Below are 19,311 nucleotides of genomic sequence, written 5' to 3' on the forward strand. Positions count from 1 at the left end.
AGAGATTAAGTGATACTTCTGTTTTTTGTAGATTCTATTGCTTAAACTCAAATTGTTCCTTCTTTAATTTGAGCATCTTAACTTAGATCTAGATTTCTCAAATGCGTAGTAATTACAGGCTTTCCAAAACAAAACTTTTATTCTGTGTTCTTTTAAGTCGGCAGAACTTACTACCTCATAACCGATTGGAACAGTGTCTATACTTCAGGAAGTAGAGGGCAGAATGAGGCAGAAAGGATTTTACTCAGAGCTGTCGAAAAGGAATCAGTCAAAGGATGAAGTGGAGGAAGGCCAGACATCAGAGAGGGAAGGTGAAAGCTAAAAGGAGGTGATGCACCTCATCCAAAATAAGAACTGTTAAATGTAGGGCTGTGAAGTTTTTAGGCACAACAGTATCAAACAACGTGGCCCACAACCACGGGATTCTCTGACTACATCAAACAGAAAATAGGCAACACTTTGAAATAAATATTAGCAAGTCCATTAAGGCAACAAATGAGAACAAATGTCCTCAACAAGGCTGCCAAGGAAAGATGTTTCCCTTCACAGGCGATCTCCTGTCTGAGAAACCAAACCTCATAACTTCAGAGCTTATACATCTTGTCCAGAATAGACTGTGGGTGTCATCATTTTGCCCGTTCTCAGGCTCCTCAAACGCTGGCACGTCCTTTAATCTTTTTGTTTGCCCTGTCTGTCCTGCATCTCTGACAACTTCCACAGTTCTGAATAAAATATTTTTCAGCTTCACTCAGCTTCACATTCTGTGATCAAACAAGCTGATGTCCACGTCAAGGAACAGAATATTACAAAAAAAAATGTTTCTGTGAAATTAAATTAAATTATCTAAAAAAATCTAAATATCAAAACATGTCTCGGGAGGAGTGTTATGAACTCCTTGGCCTGCTGTATGATCTGATTCGAGACAGTTTATACCTCAGTATATTTCTGAGTGCTAACTATAATGTACAAAGCAGCCTGCTAACTAAACTCACTAGCTTTAGCTGATAACTGAGCAGTCCAACCTGTCGATCAAATATGGTTGTTTCACAGAATAGTTATAAAATGGACATGGTTTCACGTATCTACTAATTCTACGTCATTTAAATCTGCAGTGTTTCTAATGCTGGCAGGGCATCCTCGGGTTGCATGAACACTGCATAGAAGTCTACGGGAAATGATTGTGTAGGTCTGTGAGCTCAGTAAAAAGATTTTTAAAGACATTTTTCATTGAATAAAATGTGGAGTCTATGAAGATGTTCAATATGTTCAACTTGAATATGATCTAACGATGTACACAAGCTTGAATAACAAGTTTTAATTCTTAAATTTAAAGATGAAACAATTGTGAAAATAGTCACAAATATGGAGGCTGATATTTGCACAGATGCAACGGCAGCTGTAAACTTACAGTTTGCTTTGCACTCACTGCATTTTCTGTTTCATGATTATAAATGTAACAATTTACACATAAAGTTCTTTGATCTTTTTACTCAGGACATTTTAATGCAGCACAGAACAACCACCGTATCACACAGCTGCTGTCAAATGTTACAAACAAGGAGGCAAAAAGACGTAGGAGAGTTAAAGATTTTTTTAATTATTTAGTACAAGAAAACAAACACAACAGATGCACACAAAGAGCGTGATCTACTACAAATTTCCGACAGAATACAGTTTCAAGTAAGATCATAGCCACATATACTGCAGCTGCTCGGCCTGCTCAGTAACATCTGGAGCAACATGAGGAGTTCTCTGTGAAATGTCCTGTCAGGGCTGTGGGAGTGGCTGAATAGAGATCGTTGGCGAAGTGGGCATGACAGAAGGTAAATCACACCACCTACCACTGATTCTTACTCTGACCTGTACCGCTCTTGTCCACTATGTACAACATGGAACTTTAATACTGAAAACGAGCTACAAAATGAGTCACATTACAGTATTTGCGAAAATTCAAATAAAGCTTTATCCTAGATCGGGAAGCAAAGTTTGACTTTCTGGTACCTTCTAGTACCAGAAGCTGTTTTTAATGGAGTGCAATTAAAAGGAAGAAAACACACACACACGTGTTTAAACACCAATAAAAAGTATGAGCAGACAGAGGTGACAACACAGTTACTGTCCTGAATTTAAGAAACAGGTTTAACTTTGTTATTTATTTATGTGAAAATGTTTCACCTCATTTTATTTTTACTTGTTTACATTTTTCAACTTGTTTGCCATCTTCCATATTTATATTGGAATTAAGTGTGTAATAAAGAAATTTCCTCAGCATTAATAAAGTCTTTTTATTTCTTTATTGCACTGTGCTGATTACATGACACGACTGTGGTATCCTATAGAAGGGCGCTCGAAAAGCACAAAAACATTATGATGGAGTTTTCAGTGTATTAACTGTTTGTCGTCCATGTTGGCAAGAATTGATTGGCATTCGTCAGCGATTGAGTACCGACATGTATGCTGTGTGTAAATATGACTTATCACCACTAACCTTCAGAGAGTGACAAAATGTACCTGGATATAATAGTCACAGTTATCTAATAACCAAAATATAAGGGACACTTATGTTACAGCATGTAGTAGCACTCTATGATAAAAAAAATCCATATTGTGTAATTTTTTGAATGTTCAGCTGTTACTGGTGTAAAACACGAACAAGCAGAATAGGAAGCGATATTCTTCGAAATCTAAACGAAAGCTGGCAGGTGCAAAAGACAGAAAGGTCTCTTTCAGTGAAGTCAACACGACGTGACTTGGAAACCAGGAAAACCACGGGAAAGGAAACCATTTACTTCAGTTACGCTGCTGTGACATAGAAGCAGCCGTGCACACGCTGCTGCTGTAACATAGAAGCAGCCGTGCACACGCTGCTGTGACATAGAAGCAGCTTCTGTTATTCCAAACGTCTGCGTAGGCTTGACCTCCAGAGACCTTTCTGGATGTGACATCGAGCACATTTTAATTAGCGCGACTGAAACAATGTTGTTGAGACCCCAGACAGGACTATGACACTCCTGAAGCAAGAGTTTCACTGTTAATGATGGCTTATTTATGAATGAAGAGAAAGTCAGAGTTTTAGAGTAAACTAAAATAAATCACTGGTTTCCTGAGTGAAGGGAAATAAACACTTTATGTCCCTTTGATTTTAAGACGTTGTTCAGTATTGACTCTCTTTAAACAGACTGACTGTAAGAGATGAATAATATCCTTTCATCAGAGGAGGTAGCCACTCAAACACAGTATGCCTGAATCTCCCTTACGGGCCACTGCTGAGGTGACCAGATGTGCGCTGTGTAGGGTGGCCGACTCTGGACGGAGAACAAGACGATCGAATGTTTGACACTGGGCAATAAATTCAATACTTTCAACAATGAACGAACATGTACGATCTAGGAAACAACCTGTTGTAAGGAGGTTCATTTAAAAACAAAGTGGCGCATGCATATTTCCTGTATATGCATGCAGTCACGTCTGACGCTGTCTGTCACCTGTGCTACCTCGCATGCAGGGATGACCCTCACTAAGGCAGGGCCAACACTGTCAGTGAACCCACTCTGTGACACTTCTTATGCAATCAAAGAAACGTTGTTTTCAGCCTGTGTTAGATTGTACGGACAGCAGTTGGTGAAGAACACAACTGAAACAGTCGTCTAGCTTTAGCACTTTACCTGCTAAAACTCCTAATATGGTCTGTGACTCTACTTTCCTTCCACAGGCACGTCCTCAGAAAGGAGGGAAAGGTAAGCATGCTGGCCCTGCACTTGCCCAATGTAGCTTTGGACCTCAGTATGGAAGAGCAGGTCAATGACAAAATGAAACTGGGACTGCTGGGAGTCACTGGAAACAACAGCGAGCCATAAGCTTTCTGCCCGACAGGTGCAGACGTGGTTAATGTTGCTGAAAGTGTGGATCTGAAACAATATAGCAATCTTAGTCTAAAGCTAAAAGATGTATTTTCCTAAATGTAAACAAACTGTGGCAGAAAACTGAAACTCATAATCCAGAAATAGCTTTTAGAGTCCAGACTCACCACTCGACAGCACAAACAAGCCTGTGGTGTTTCAGGAGACACGCCCACAGGCACTTATTTTGAAGCACTACCTTAATTTCACTGGGAAAAAAATCATTACACAAACCTGATGTAAATCAAAACATTTAAAATCCTGCCTAAAAGTGAATTTTTAAAAATTCATCTGGAAGATGTACCTGCACCACCACAGCTGCTATCTGCGGACTTCTCCTATAGATGAGATTTGCTGTCTCTGAGCCGCGTTTAAAGGCAAGCTTATGTAAAAAACAGTCTGTATGTTAAAATACAAAAAAAGATTTGAGCAAGGAAGCGATCATTTGTCTGATGAAATCAATAACAGCTGTTAATGCAACAACAAACCTAAAATGTCTTGGTTTTCTGCAGTGCTCTGTCCAGCGAGACTGTCTTCATGTTTTTATTTTCACAAACTCCCGCCTGTGTCGGATCAGCCACAAGACCCGAGCGGTGTACCCCTCCTCTGTAACCTTGGGACAGCTTGTAACTTTCATTTAATTTAAGCATCAACACAATAAGAAAATGCAGTTCCAATGATAAAATAGACTGTCACTGGGAGTAATTGCCAAAGATGAAAACATACCAAACCAGAGAGTGTGTTCAGGAAAAGAAAGAAAACTGGAAGTGCTGCAGAGAAGCTTGTTTCTTTCTCACATGTAAACTAAATTTGGCTCAGGCGTCTCTGGTCCGTTTCCCCTCACAAATCAAAGGTAACATGTAACTCACCTTAAACTATCTCAATCTTTCTTTTTCTCGCACTCCTTTTAAAGTCTGGTTACTCTTCATTATACGGCTTCCATCCCAGTCTCTTTCTCTTTCCATCTCAGCTTCTCCCATCATCATTTTCTCTCCTGTCCTAGATGAATCATGTCTTACAAAAGCACCACCAGCTGCTAGCTGTCCCTGCTGTCCCAGCTGGGGTTGGACAGCCCGTGGGAACTGTTTACTATCCAGCAAATCTTTGTATTGGATCTCGGGCCTAATCATCCTCAGACAGGCCGTCCTGGTAGCATTGTCGAGACCCGGCTGGAGCTCGTATCCAAGAATCTTTACTACTCCGCTCTGAAAGGGTCGGATATTTTTGTCTCGTATCCGGTACGCTTCTACGGGCTTTCCACCATCCTTCAGACAAACCCGGCCCAGGATTTCCCGCCGCATCCTGAGAAGAGCTACTTCTTGCTCCATCTGGGCACGACCAAACTTGTCGATATCCTCCCAGAACGTGCGGTTGAAGGCTTTGTATAGGTACCAATCTAAGGCGTTCCACTGGCGTAGCTTCTCCCGCTGATGATCCGTTAGCGACAGATTGGGCAACATCTTGCCTTGTGAGCGTCCAGCTCTAGCACCGACGCCAGCCGCTACGGCAGCTTTGCCGACCCAGCTTCCGCTCATTACGCTGTTGCTGCTGGGCTTTTGCTGCCGAGCGTTAAGGCTAAATGAGACTACAGCATCCAGTGGCCAGCAGAGGGCATGTCTCAGCAGGATCATAGACTGGTCAAAGTACTCGGACACAAGAATCAGTCTGAATGTCTGGCGGATCATGGCCTCACCATGCTGAGCTAATTCCACTGAGAAATTAGCATTATTGTCCATGCCAAAATCAAACCACAGCAGGTTGCGGGCATAGTGGTTGTTGCGAAGACGAGGGTCATAGTATTTATTTGGGTCGTCGACAAAGTCGCCCAGCCCTTTTGCCTTCCGAAAGGCAGGAGCTACTTCTTTGTAATAAGCAAAAGAGGACTCCGCCAGCGCGACAGGATCCCTGATGATAGAAAAGTAGAATGTGTCTGCAGGCATCACTTTCTCCACCTGGAAGACAAAAATTGAAACAGTTACAAATAACGATACTACTGCAGTAGCATCACGTATTGTCTCTGACATCAGCAACGGTTCAACTATCCATTGTTTTAATTATGAAACCAACAGAAGCTCCTCTGATGTCATTCTACCGCTGAGCATGCTCAATCTGGACAGAGGGTTTGGCTTGCTGACACGGGTATTTACAGGTATTTACACTAGCAGTCTGGTGATTAGCCAGAATGACAAATAGTGCTAATGCACAGCCCGGCAGAGTTAGGCTAACCAATCCCACTGGGACCTTCTAGTGCTGGTTGAAGGGTTCAGTTTCCTAAGAGTCTGAAGGTTTGGATGGGCTGGCAGTCCTCCTACAGTCATACAGGCGGTTAGGTTAAGTCAGACTAAGCATGGAGTTTAGTGTCTGTAGTGTTTTTAGTCCAATTTGAGCAAATTTCTAAATGAACATCACTTTAGCCCACAAAACGACCTCTGTGTATTATTTTTGTGTATTTTGTTCATTAGTTGTTGTTGATTATCTTCTGCCAATTTTTATTATATGGCTGAGGCTACTGATGTCACATCTGTATATGAGTTTGTACACTTTCATTTTCTATATATAAACTATAAAATGAGTCTCTTTAAAATGTCCAGCCATGTTGGAAATTTGAACAGTAGAGGATTATACAGATGGCTGTATGATTATCAAACCATTTTCAGTCATTACTGTCAGCCTTCTATTTTACCCACCATTCTCTTCGTGTGAACGACTTACCTCTGGCTTATTAAACCTCATGTGATTGCCCATGATGTGAAACTCCGTGGCTCGGGGACCTCGATAACCTTTGACTCTGTGAGCATTGAAGGGTAGTGGGTACCCCAGCTGGTAGCCCAGTGGAAGGGCAAAGCGAAGGTTGCGTTCCTCTCCAAAGCGGTACAGCATGTTGAGCACTGTGCTGCTTGCTGTCTTGTGTGTCTTGAGGAACATGATGTGAGTGTGGGGCTGACAGGAGCCCAGAGACGGCCCCTGGGCATCAGGGGATGAAAAGATGGAGTGAGCAGCTGGTTGGGCACTGCTGTTGGACGAGTGGGAAGAGAGGAGCAAACTGTAAATAATTATTGTTCAGAACATCTCTGGGATTTTACCACAACTCAAATCTACTCACCATATGATAGTATTGACATTTCTACAATCAATGCAAATCAATTCTTGGTCTTACTTGTACTACAAAATCAGTAGGTTTTCACCCCACATCAGAAATCATGTTTAAACCAAACAGCTTAGCAGCATCACACTGTCTCAACCGATAGAACTGATGTGGCTGTTCACAGGAAATGTAAAAGAAAGGCAAGGCAAGGCAAGTTTATTTGTATAGCACAATTCAACAACAAGGTGATTCAAGAAAGGACAACAAACAGAAACAGTTCAGTTGCTGAGTACACTTTGAACCTAACTCCTTACTTCATGCAAAGTTAAAATGTCTTAAAGAAGTATAAACGTATGAGCTTTGAATTTATTAGTTGCTGTGAACTGATTTTATAACTGAGTTTTATTCCTGTCTGGATGGTTTCCTTCTAAGCAGATGTTACATAAACACAGACACATCACAGCCAAAATGTTCAAAGCTATACTGTGGTAGCACGGGGATTTCATTTCACACAGGCACAAATACTCCAAGAAAGCAGCAGCAATCATTTCTTCATCATTAATAGCAAACTGAATGAGAAGCATGTGATTGGGTAGCATTTGTCCTGCAGCTGTGGCTTAATGGTTGGGTAATAGTGGGACAGCAAGGACAACAGTATTTCACAACATTCAGGGCCCTGTTCTGTGGAACCAGGGTTCAGGAGACAGACAGTATCTCTACTTTGAAGACTAGGCTTACAGATACAGCCACTTTAAAAACGGCTGTCTCATCCCTGACAGGACCGTGGGTGGGCGCGTGACGGATTTCTGACCAATTGCCAGCTGATGGGTGGCTGTAATGATACCCTCACCTGGACGATGCAACCATGGGTGGTAACGTCCCAAAAGCAGCATTTAGGAAAACCGGTGGTAATATCTTGTGTATCCACCAGGGGGCGCAGTGTGGAGGCTCTTCTGCATTGTTTGGTCTCATGTGTCTCATCTTTCTCTTGGCAAAGCCCGTTCAGGTCACGTGAGTTTGCTGGCCAATCAAGCACAATTATCCCATGGTCATTGAACAAGGTTTTACTAAACCGTCATGACTTTGTTTCTGAGAGTGTCTCATGACAATGACGTAAGCCCGTGCGACGTCCGTGGCAGCAACAGATGTTTGCAGATCAATAATGGACGACCATGCAGCGTTTAAAGCGTGAAAGTAATCACATTACTTTGAGTTTGATTCTGTAAAAAGTGACAAAAACATCAGCGTTTGCTGCACACTCTGCGCGGAAAGAAAACTTCTTTCTACACCGAAACATTAAACTTCAACTCTGAGCGAGCAGCGAGCACGCTGCCACGGGAATGTGACGTTCACAGAGAAACCCCCGGATCCTCCCACTGACAGGACCACTGTGGGCAAACCTCCACCCGCCCCACTCCTGCTAAACAGGTGACAATAGATTTAAGAGCTGCTGAGTCTTTGATTTTATTTATTTTCTGCTGTGTTTTACTCGCATCTATTTGAAAGAGTGAAAACACAAAACATTATTTTATTTTATGTGCTGGAATATGCAGAAAATAGATTTAAATGTTAAACATTCTTCCAGTCAGAGAATGTCGCATATTATTTAATTTTTGCTTCATGCATGAAGTTAAAAGATTAAAACTAACAAAACAAGTTTTTCATTTGATTACATTTTATATGATGGATTATGCAGAAAAAGTAGAACTGGGCTGAAAGGTCTGTTGCTCTATTACATATTCAGGTTGTTTATCATGGTTTTAAAATGTAACTAAGTAACTAATTACTTTTGAAAATAAGTAATCAGTAAAGTAACAGGATTGCTTTCTTGGAAAAGTAATCAGTAATTAGTAACTAATTACTTTTTCAACTAACTTGACCAACACTGCTCGCCATTCTTCCTCCAGACTCTAGGACCTTGGTTTCCAAATGAGATGCAAAATTTGCTCCCACCAGAAACTGGACTTTGTGCCACAGATTAACAGAGCAGTTCTTTTATTCTTTAGCCAGGCGATTCTGTTTGTTGTTCAGGATCAGCTTGACATGAGGAATAGAGCATTTGAAGCTCAACTCCAGGATCCGTCTGTGTGTTGCACTAACTCCAGCCTCAGTCACTCCTTGTGAAGGTCTCTCACACTGTTGAACGGCCTTTTCCTAACAATCCTGTCCAGGCTGAGGTCATCCCTGCTGCTTGTGCACCGTTTTCTTCCACAGAACTTTCTATTAATGTGCTTTGATGCAGCACTTTGAGAACATCCAACCTCTTTTGCAATTACCTTTTGAGGTGTTCCCTCTTTATGGAGGCTGTAGTGATGGTTTTCTGCACAACTGTCAGGTCAGTAGTCTTCCCCATGAACCAGACTGAGAGACCATTTAAAGGCTCTTTGCAGGTGTTTTGGATTAATTAGCTGATGAGAGCGTGACACTTTGAACCTACGATATTGAACTTTTTCAAAATATTCAAATTTGCTGAGCTTTTGAATTTGAAGTTTTCATAAGCTGTAAGCCATAATCATCAAAATTATAACAAATAAAGGCTTGAAATATTTCGCTTTGCATGTAATGAACCCAGAGCAGCATCTAGCGGTGTGGCTGTTATTTTACTATTACTGTATTATAGTATATATATTGCTATATGCAATACTGTTGAGCATAAATTTGCCTATGTAGAGCTTACAGAGAGGGGGTTTTCAACCACTGCAAACGTACTCCCATGCTGTAGTCCTCCACAATACCAACTGCATGTTGCTCGACATGGATGATGCTGTATGTTAGTTAATGCCAACTGCTTGACAAGTCAACAGGTACTAGCGCGATAATAGTTGACCAGGAATGAGACAAGTACAAAGACATTACACACTCGTTTATGCTGAGTTAGTATGAAACGTAGAGAGAGCTGTTTATGACCACAAACCAGTGATCTCTGTTTCACTTTCGGTCTGTACAACTTCACTTTTCTTCACAGATGGACGAAAAAAGGACATCCAATGGTTGTACCAGCTCTACCACATATTTGTGACACTGTTACCATGTGACAAAAACCCACTCTATAGGAACACGGGCAGCCCACAGTTGTCCATGAACTGCCAACATAATTTCCTCATAATAGAGAGAAAGAAAACTAAATCTGACGCAAAAATGTAAAAATCCAATGCAGTTCAAATTGAAAAAGCAAAACCATACCTCTTGTTGAAGATGATTCCCAGCAGCTGGGTGGCAAAAGCAATGGCCACAAAGAATAGCAGCGCTTTCCACATCCAAACTGGACCCAGCCGACCACAAACCAGCGATCGCAACATCCTGTGAGGAGGAGAGAAGGATGGATGAATGGAATGATGCACATAGTTGTGAGCCCAAAGCAGTCAGTGGAAGAGGAAGATACAGAAAAAGAAGGGGAAAAGTGTGTGGAAAGAGAGTAATACGGATGGATGGATGGATGGATGGATGGATGGATGGATGGATGGATGGTAGTCGGACGATTGGATGGATGGATGGATGGATGGATGGTAGTCAGACGATTGGATGGATGGATGGATGGATGGATGGATGGATGGATGGATGGATGGATGGTAGTCGGACAATTGGATGGATGGATGGATGGATGGAAGAATCAAACACAGTAAGATAATGTCATTAAAGTGACAGGATAGGGTTTGAAGAGGAGAAAAGGCATGAAGAGACGGGGACAGCTGGATGAGTCATAAAACAAAAACGACTGAAGTATCTTCGGGAAGGAAACCAGTCTGAAAATAGATCTTGTATTCCTTAGATTCCTTAGATACTGATGTCCGGTTCATTCTTATAACAGAAGATGAATAAACTCAAAGCATACTTTTAACCAAAATTTAAATACTAATCAGTTAAAGGTTCAAGTTAATTTTACATAGCACCATGGACTTTTCCTTGGCTAGGAAAGGCTACCACTCGCCATTGAACAGAGTTTTTTATAATGTGGCACAAACAAGGCATGAATGTGATTGGTTTGAAAAAGTTGGGGAGGGGTCACAGTTTAAACCTGGCCTCCCTACTGGTCTTTGTTCTGGTGTCTGGCTCATGTTTCCCCTTACACTTTGTGCAGGGGGCTTGTCTCTGTAATGAGAAGAAAGACAACTCCTCTCTACTTTACCATGGCAACCGCCTCTCTTCTCGAGTCAGTCCACTGGAGAGTGAAACTCTTGACACCTTGAAATTTTTGTACCGTGCTGCACCATCTCCAATGAATTCATTCCCCAAAAATTCCTAAGGGGACCGGGGGGGTCCTCCCTGTTTATGCTGTGTTTTAGTTAGTATCCGTGTACCAGTCTGCCTCTGATACCAGTGTCTTGATTTTTCCTGTGGGTTTATATGTATGGGTGTGGCATTTTCTTACAACACTCTATTCTATGATACATATTTGTGTAGTAATGGTAGAACAAATTATGAGGTAATTGTGAAACCTAAAATAATGGGGTGTATATGTAATAAAGATTTTTAAAAATGTGTTCAAATGTGTATCTGTTCATTGTAAACATGTATGTATTAATGTCTGTAACTGTAACTTTAACCTCAGCCAAACGTCTCCGAAAACGTCGGAGCGCTTTTGCAAATATGTGGTGTCTTGATAAACCGAGCAGATATTTGAAGTTTACACAGCTACAGTATCGCCTGAAAATGTGTTAAAGGTTTATTTTGTGACCCAGAAATAATAAGAGTAATATTAAAACTAAGTAGCTGCTGCCATTGTTGGAAACTGGAATTGGCTGAGTTGTGCTATGAATTCTGGGAAAGGTTGGTCCACGAAGGATACACCCATCCTTCAAATCTGGGGAGAAGGAGGACACATTTTTCTGAGTCTTCGAATTTAGACATTTGTCACGTCGCTGTAACGTAATCAGCCAACAAATGTGGCCTGCGAAGGATGCAGCCCCTGAATTTGTACACAGCTACGATACTGGACACAGCTTCTTCTTCTTCGGGGTTTAACGGCAGCTGGCATCCTTGTACATGCAGTGCTGCCATCTTCTGTTTCAGTCCGTTATTACACTCTTAAATCCTGCTACTTATTCCTGCGTCTTTTGGGATCTTACAAAGCTTCAAATGACGCGTCGAATATTAAATCAGTCGTCGACGATTTTGATAGTCGACGTAATCGTGACTGGTCGACTAATCGTGGCAGCCCTAATGTCTATTGATGTCTATGGTGTTTCCATAGTTGGCACTACTAATTATTAAAAGGGTTTGCCCATCTTAAACAGTAAGTGTGACAATACTTTCCATTATCAAGCATTTAAATAAAAACCCAACACCACTAGAAAAGGGATAAAAATATACATCAATAAAAGTCTTTTTTTTAACATATTCATGCATATGTAACAAGTTCTATGTAAAAGAGCCTGTAGTGAGCTGTCAAATGAAATAGTACTTTCAGACAGTCTGTTTTTCAGTGACATTGATTGCTGTCACACAATCACACTGGAACAGATCAATGTAACAGGATTTGTGATAGATGTGTGTTCATTGGTTTGGAATCACACACAGGTGTCATCAGAGCGTGAACACAACTGGCATGGTCTTTTTGTGTTTGATAACAAAGGAACACTCACAGGAAGTGGCTGTTATGTCATACAATTGCACGTATATTAAACCTAATTTAACCTAATGCATTTTAGTAAAATGCTTATTGGTAATAAGCTGCTACATATTGCCAAAACAACCTTGCAACTCTGTTGAAAGGAAGCGTATTTCCTCACTTTTGGTTTTTATCATACTGATAAAGAGCTGATACACTTATCAAAGCCTCCCACGGGTCTTTAAAGCTGAGAGGGGCTCAGTGTAAAGACCATAACATATGATTCACATCAATTCAATTTTATTTTTATAGCACCAAATCACAACAACTGTCCCCTCAAGGCGCTTTATATTGTAAGGTAGACACTACTAAAACAATCATATGATACCTATGAGCAAGCACTGTGCTGGCGACAGTGGGAAGGAAAAACTCCCTTTAACAGGAAGAAACCTCCGGCAGAACCAGGCTCATATTCATATCTATCCAACTTAACAGTGATGCCTCGTTCCATCTAGCTGGGCGAACAAAAAAAGAAAGAGACCATTCGCACTATTACAGCAATATTGTTTTCAGAGGATAAAGGCAACTTTGTCGACTTTGCCACATTAGCTTTGTACTGTTAATACGTGCATAGAATTTATGCTTCTATTACAATTTTGTAAAAACATCTTTATTAACTTTATTTTTTTTATTTAACCCTAAAAAATTAATTTAAAAAAACCTCTACAGTTAAAAATGTCTTATACTGATGTATATTACTATTTCAATCGACCCAGTTACGTTACTGGCTAATGGGACACTGGAAAAGTTTGGGGAAAAACTTCTTCAGTGGACTTGGAGACGTTGATGACTAGAATAATCTTCTGACACTCTCCTAATATGTGATGGACTAGTTCTCTATGATTATTTGACATTTAAACCCAGACGGATTCATAACATTGCAGTCAGGCACGTTACAGTGTGGTATGTCATATGACAGCTGAAATCACACTTCCTCTAAATAGATTTGTGCATTTCACTGTTCACTTTGATCAGATCTGATCACACTGCCTCTCCGTCTGATTGTCACTTCTGCAGACCAATGTGAGATTAATATTAGGGCAGCAGCCACCACCCTGTTCACCACATATTACAAGTCTGAAATGCCCAAGCGGAGTTGGAGGGAGAGGCTGTATATATGTATATGGTTCCCGAACTTGTGACCATGTTAAGACTTGGCGTGTGAAGAATCCCTACACCCACACCTTCGCCCATGTCTGCAAAATCGCAGCCTAGCGCCGCCCATTGTACACCACAGTCTCTCCATCCTAATAACCCCGTTATGGTTTTGCTATCAGCATCTTGTTCTGTGCCCACTTGTTCCATTCTCACATCTATTGCTAGCTATTTCAAGTTACCTGGCTCTCCGTCTGAAAATCATAGCTGTGTCCCCAGGCCGGTATCGGTGACGCTGTTATTGTGCAGCTGCAGAGAGCTCGGAGCATCTCGGAGGCTTCAGCTGCGGCAGATCCACTGCTCGGGCCGTGGACCCGGATCAGCCCCGCGGAGGGACACGGGCCGGAATACGTCCCTGTTGGGCTGAAAGCCCGTCTAGTTCCGAGGACGTAAAACGAAATTTTCTTTCTTCCAGCTGTAAACCTTCCTGCCTATTGTGCTGATAATGAGAATACAGTAGAGTCAAGAAAAGAACAGAGGATGTGGCGTACTTCCGGGAAACATCAAAATAAAAGCATTCATGTGTCTGGACCGTGAACAAGCCGTGAAGGGTATTAGCGTTAGTCGACGTGGGTGCCGAGCAGTGGGTCGGGGGGTCTGGGTCCGTTCATAAAACTCACTGTACCCCGTCCGATGAACTATACACATACTCAGTCTACAGGTTTGAATTTGACATGTCGCCTGTAAAAGTGGCTCCGCGTTGTATCCGGCTGCTCTTGCTGTCGCACACCGTGCTTTTATTAAGTGCGTTATTCCGCTTCGGTTTGTTTTATTGACGTCAGCTTGGCGAAGGGGGTTCGCCATATGTGACGTCACACGGTGTGACGCTGTTAGAAAGGCATCCGCAGAAAAAGAAAGATTCGTTCCCATCGCTTTTCCTTGACCTCCAGGGAAACAAATCCAAGTCCAGGAAAGGTGGTAAGAGAACTGATAAGGAGTTAGGAAAATGCTCTGAAAATCCGAAAGACCCTGCGCTTGTCTCATTATCAGTGTGATGCCGGATATCCGCCATATTTAAACTACTACGTTCTACTCCTTTAATCGAATCTCGGCAGTATTTGGACCTTTATTACAAAGGTTGGAAATTTGACGAAAACGGAAAAATTAGGCCAGATTTACTAACGCAAGGGGGAGTAAAAATACATGGCCTTGTGACATGTATTTGTAAAGAGGAGAATATTTAAATGAGTCACTACAAAATCTGTGCCACACAGTTTATTGCAAATTGCATAATATCTAAAGCCCCAAAAATCATGCCTTGTGCCTGCTGCTGTTGTGATAGCTACATCTTTTTGTTTGTTTGTTGCTTAAAGACAGGAGATAGATGGTGATGTGGATGTTGCAAAGCTGTGCCAAAACCGTGTCTCAGTAAAACTTTGCACTCAAGCTTATAGGCGAGCTCCGCGTATTGCTCTTCAATAATTCTGGGATTTTCATGTAAAACTACAAAAACAACCACAACTCAGATTCTCTTTCTCAGCAGTGTGCACACAATACATCTTATTTTCTCGTATTAACCTGCTGCGATCTAGTGGAACTCCGTTCCTCCACGGTTAGGATTTGTGTGACTGCAGTAAATTCCATCCATCAAAAGTTTATCAAAAGAAGTAAAAGTTTATGATGTCCCTAAAAGGACCCATCTCATCTTCAAGAACTCATTGTACTGTATCTCCTCTTTAGAGTACTTTGCTCTAAGACTGCTGGCTTACTTGTGGTTCCCAGGTAGACGTAGTAATGGGAGGCAGAGCCTGCTCTTCTGTAGAAGCCTGTTTCTGCTGGCACTTAACCGTACAATCAAATGTGCCTTAAAGCAACTGTTTATGTGGTTTGGTGATTGAATTGAATAAAGTCTGCAATGTGACAAAGAGCATTACCAATAATGCAAACTAACTGTACAGAACCTCAGACAGACTGTTATCAGTAAATATATATCAGAATTTTTATCTTCTAAATCTGCCTTCTTAATAGGAGACCGCAACTCAACTAAAAGTTGTTTTTATTCCTGTTGTGTAATGTTCAGAGTGCAGCTGTGCATTTAACAGGCTGTTGCTAAAACTAAAAATATAGGGTTGAAGAAACATTGGGACGAATGTGTAAAATGTATCATCCTGATCCATGCTCTGGTAAGAAAATCCCAGAAAGTTGATTCAGTGTTTTCAGAAACGTTTCATCACAACAGTCCTCAAATGTCTGGGATATACCTCATCATAACTTCTTGGAGGTTTCCCTGAGAGAATAAGCAATCTTATAGCTGGTGGCTGCCCACTACACCTAATCTTAAGGTCAGCATAAAGTTATTTTCCCTGTAGGAATCAGTAAAAGCTACCTTAGTCTACAATTTGGGGCTTAATGTTGAAAAAGATCTAATACCTTTTGACACAAAATTCCACTAATCACTGTCACACTTTCCTGATTTGGTCTCACTGCCATTACTGAATATTAAAAGTAATAAATGACAGGTTTGGTGATATTTTCATAAACTATTCATTTACCACATCAATAAACACCATGACGGCGCAAAATGTTTTTTCTAACATGGCAACCTTTAAAAAGTGAAAGGAGACAGAAAGACAGGTGGGAAAGAATAAAACTTAATGAACTTTTTGATGCCATTTTACACACAGTACTGGTGCAGAATCTAGAAAATGTGGGGAAATACTGGCATCATATACAGTACTTACTTCTGAAGAAATTATGATGGGACCCTGAAATCAGTGGCGTGTCTAGAAAATTTTTGTTGGGGGGGCCAGGTAGGGGCACAGATTTGGAGAAGGGTGGCAGATGTAATTGGCAGATAATGTTAAAAACAATTCCACCAACCCTTAACCATAATTCAATAACCCTGTAAACCTAATAACCGAATGCGCTTTTAACTCTTATTAGAATGAGATTTTAACCACTACGGTGCAAAGTTTTTAGATACTGCGTTGATAAAGTACAAGAGATACAATCAGTCAGTGTTTATTCAGCATTCAAGGACATCAATAGTTGCATAGTATTTTTACTGACATGTAGTGCACATATGTTTTGGGCAAAAACATTTTTGAATATTAAAATACGAACATTTGTAACAAACAATTGACAAATTAGCCAGTTCCAATGTAAAACTTTCTCTGCCTGTTAAAAAAAGAAGATAATCTTCTCACAAACTGGTGATTTATTTTGAAACAGGAAAAAAGTGGAGAAACAACTGAAAAGACTAACATTTGAATAGAACCTGAAAGCAAGTAAATACTTTCTCTGCTGCCTTATGGTAAACTTTGGTAATATTGATAAAGAACAACACTGGCTGATGATGAAATACAGTCAGCTGGCATGGTGACACTGCCAGTATTAACCTGCAGGGCTGGACTGGGACAGAAAATCGGGCATTTTGACTACAGACCGGCCCACCAGGTATTAAAGCCATAAAGACTTTGAATGAAAACAAACCCTGTTGTGACAGTGATGTACAGTCTTGTTGGTATATGTATGATTTCTATACATTTTACGTCAGATAAAAACGTTGGTTGTAAGATTTAGATAATTAATTAATAAAAACTAGATATTTTAAATGAGAATAAGAAAGTATGTCTTTGTGCCCCCCTCTCCCTGTTAATGCCCTACCTGGCCCCCTGGCAACACTTTGCTAGACCCGCCCCTGCACAGTTACCAGCTGTCAGCTACATAAAAAAGGATGCTGGTGTTATTTGTCTCTCAGAAACAGTTCATAACTTCCCTTCAACTCATTCATGTCACCTAAAAGGTAAACCTGTTTCTCCATCACCTGTTCAGCTCTGATGATTCAGTAAGGACATCTCCTGGTTTCATCCTCATGTTTCCCTCTCACCACATATCCAAACCGACATCATGACCAGCAGCTTTACAGCTGTGGCTCCAGCAAACATCAGCTGATACTAGAAATTAATATTAAATAAATTCTAACAACAGCTGATCAAACATGCTGCTGTTGTTTAGCGCGACATCCGCTGGTTTCCTCTTTCTGGCGCAAAGTGGGCGATAAACAAACAAGAGAGAAAAGCCGATCAGCTGATCATTGATCAGTTTCATGATTGAAGTAGAAACAGGAGAGGGAGGGGGGAGAATGAGAGAAGAAGAAACAGCTGTGCAGCGTAACGACAGAATGACTCCAGCTTTGTGTGGTTTTTTTTTTCATTGTAGCTGAAGTCCGGGACAAACTGTGTTCCTTTTCAGCTCAACACGAAACGCGTAATATTTTCTCTGAATACGAGACGATTCCGTTTTTTACAGGACGGTTGGCAACTCTACTAACTAACCTTATGAATAAAGTTCACTATCAGTAACATCATAGCACCACCCAGCTGTATAAACTCCGTCATGCTAGCTAGTACGCAGTACGAGTTATTGTAACTGACTGTAAAAAGTCAGCATAATGAAAATAAACTCCACCTAAACTTGGTTTATATCTGACCCAGATAGACTGCAGGTCATAACTTCTTACCTGAAGTTCAGTTCACCTGACACTCCGGCCGCTGCTACCTCGGGTCTCTGCTCCTCCTGCCTCCCCTTTCCCTCATCCACCTGTTGCCTCTGTGGAAGCTCCGCCATAGCCACCACCAAACAACTGACTTATTTTTACACATCTGCCAGCATCTGGCCAATCCACCACCGTTGATTGTTTGTACCGTTAAGGGAAGAAAGACAACAAAAAAGCATTGACACCAGGCGGTGGGCCGATGGCCAGTCCAGCTATGGAGAGTTATCAACCTCTGTCTCTCTTCCACAGCATGTCTTTATCCTGTCTTCCTTCTCTCACCCCAACCAATCACAGCAGATGGCCCCGCCCCTCCCTGAGCCTGGTTCTGCCGGAGGTTTCTTCCTGTTAAAAGGGAGTTTTTCCTTCCCACTGTCGCCAAAGTGCTGCTCATAGGGGGTCATATGATTGTTGGGGTTTTCTCTGTATCTATTATTATAGGGTATACTGTACAATATAAAGCACCTTGAGGTGACTGTTGTTGTAAATTTGGCATTGTATGAATAAAGTTGAATTGAATTAATCTGTAGTGGAATACATTTAAAAACATCCATCATAAAGACAGGGGCTGTCATTGTCCCTGAATCTTCTCATGCTTTCCTGCCTGTTATCTCTCGCTGTCTCTCTGTCACAAAGGTAGTGGTTGCCCCATGATCGGAAGGTCAGGGGTTTCAATCCACTGAACGGCTACCCTGAGGTACCCCTGAGCCAGGTACCGTCCCTACACACTGCTGCCTGGGTGCTGCACTGGTGGCTGCCCACTGCTTCACTGGGTGAATGGGTTAAATGCAGAGGAGTAATTTCCCTACAGGGACTAACACATACACATTAGGTATATCACATTAGCCACCTGAAAGCATGAAGAAGGCTAAAAGCACTTGGTTAAGGGAAGAGATGAGAAAGATGGGTCTATATGGTTCTCTGTGGATTATTTGATGCTTATTCACTGCCCTGGGTCGACAAACTCCTGGTTGGATTAAGTACTGCTCGTCTTTATACAACACACCAAGGACTACTTGTAGATTGCCTTGTCTCCAGAATCCACACAGATATATATTTTGGAATATCA

At 41.4% G+C, this 19,311-nt stretch overlaps 1 protein-coding gene across 1 annotated transcript; it reads right to left on the bottom strand.

The window, feature by feature from the left end:
• Positions 1-4,774: 4,774 nt before the first annotated feature.
• On the bottom strand, positions 4,775-13,952 carry gal3st4 (galactose-3-O-sulfotransferase 4). Its single transcript, XM_085350454.1, has 4 exons — positions 13,930-13,952; positions 10,168-10,284; positions 6,612-6,912; positions 4,775-5,851 (listed from the first exon to the last, which is right to left on the bottom strand). The coding sequence occupies exons 1-4, from the start codon at positions 13,950-13,952 to the stop codon at positions 4,775-4,777; spliced, it is 1,518 nt and encodes a 505-aa protein (XP_085206580.1).
• Positions 13,953-19,311: the final 5,359 nt, after the last annotated feature.

The sequence above is a fragment of the Diplotaxodon limnothrissa genome, linkage group LG3 (assembly GCF_057381915.1).
Source record: "Diplotaxodon limnothrissa isolate DT_005_m linkage group LG3, D_limnothrissa_male_GT1.1, whole genome shotgun sequence".
Classification (NCBI taxonomy): domain Eukaryota; kingdom Metazoa; phylum Chordata; class Actinopteri; order Cichliformes; family Cichlidae; genus Diplotaxodon; species Diplotaxodon limnothrissa.